Below are 968 nucleotides of genomic sequence, written 5' to 3'. Positions count from 1 at the left end.
CCTGTTCACCAGGTGGGAGTAAGGGTACCGGGGGTCCTCCGCCCCGCAGCGGAGCCGCCCCGACGTGCCCGGCGCCGCAGGACGCCCGCCACGCCCCACGCCGCCCTGCAGGCGAACGCAGGAGGCGGTAAGGCCCCGCCGGGCCACCGTAGCGCTGCGGATCGGGCCTCTCCTCCCGCGCCGCCCTCCGCCCCCAGCCTCCCAGCGCCGCGGCAGCTCAGGGCAGGCAGCGCCGCCGCCGCCGCCGCTTCCTCCTCTGCAGCCGTTCGGCCGCTGCGTGACGCGTCGTTTCCTCCCAACATGGCGGCCGGGGCAGGTCGGCGGTGATGGAGGCCAGTCCGCGGCCGCGGCGGGTGCTAATCCCCACAGTAGCCAGGGCAGCCGTGCTCTCTCCGGGCCTCTGAGCCGCCGCCGCCGCCTTGTCCCTCGGCTCCCGGCAGACGGCCGCCCGGGCTGGGCTCCCTCGCCGCCCCTGGGCCGGAGGGGCGAGTGAGGGGGGTGGCCGGGAAGCGACCCCAGGCCGGGAGAAGCGGCGGTCCGACGGGCGCGGCCCTCAAGGGGCGGCTTCTCAAGGGCTGGTGAAGACCTCCTCGCCCCTCGCCCTCACCGCGGCTGCTCCTACCTGCCCGTCCCTTCGTGATCCGGCCGCTGCCCTCCACGCCTCCTCTCCCCCACTTCCACCCCCTCTCCTTTCTCTCTTCTCTTCCTCCACCTCCTCCTCCTCCCCTCCAGCCGCCGGGAGCCGCGGGTCGGACGAGCCGCCGCCTCCTTCTCTGCGTCCATGTATGAGGGGAAGAAGACGAAGAACATGTTCCTGACCCGGGCCCTGGAGAAGATTTTGGCCGACAAGGAAGTGAAGAAGGCGCATCACTCCCAGCTGCGCAAAGCGTGCGAGGTGGCGTTAGGTGAGCGGGGAGGAGGCCCGGCGGGGGGGGGGGGGGGGGGGGGGGGGGGCGGGGGGGGGGGGG

General features: G+C 74.4%; 1 protein-coding gene across 2 annotated transcripts in view; it reads left to right on the top strand.

Moving 5' to 3' along the window:
• Positions 1-316: 316 nt before the first annotated feature.
• ARFGEF1 (ARF guanine nucleotide exchange factor 1) overlaps positions 317-968 on the top strand; it is a 145294-nt gene continuing 144642 nt past the window's right edge. For both annotated transcript variants that reach the window (XM_073892849.1, XM_025870687.2), the window contains exon 1: positions 317-905. In XM_073892849.1, coding sequence (XP_073748950.1) covers positions 782-905 — 124 coding nt within the window. In that variant the 5' untranslated portion in view covers positions 317-781. The remainder of the gene's footprint in view (positions 906-968) is intronic.

This window comes from Callorhinus ursinus, unplaced genomic scaffold (genome assembly GCF_003265705.2).
Source record: "Callorhinus ursinus isolate GAN/ISIS: 27379988/994484 unplaced genomic scaffold, GSC_fseal_2.0 scaffold5, whole genome shotgun sequence".
Taxonomy (NCBI): domain Eukaryota; kingdom Metazoa; phylum Chordata; class Mammalia; order Carnivora; family Otariidae; genus Callorhinus; species Callorhinus ursinus.
This window is presented reverse-complemented; position numbering and strand designations above follow the sequence as displayed.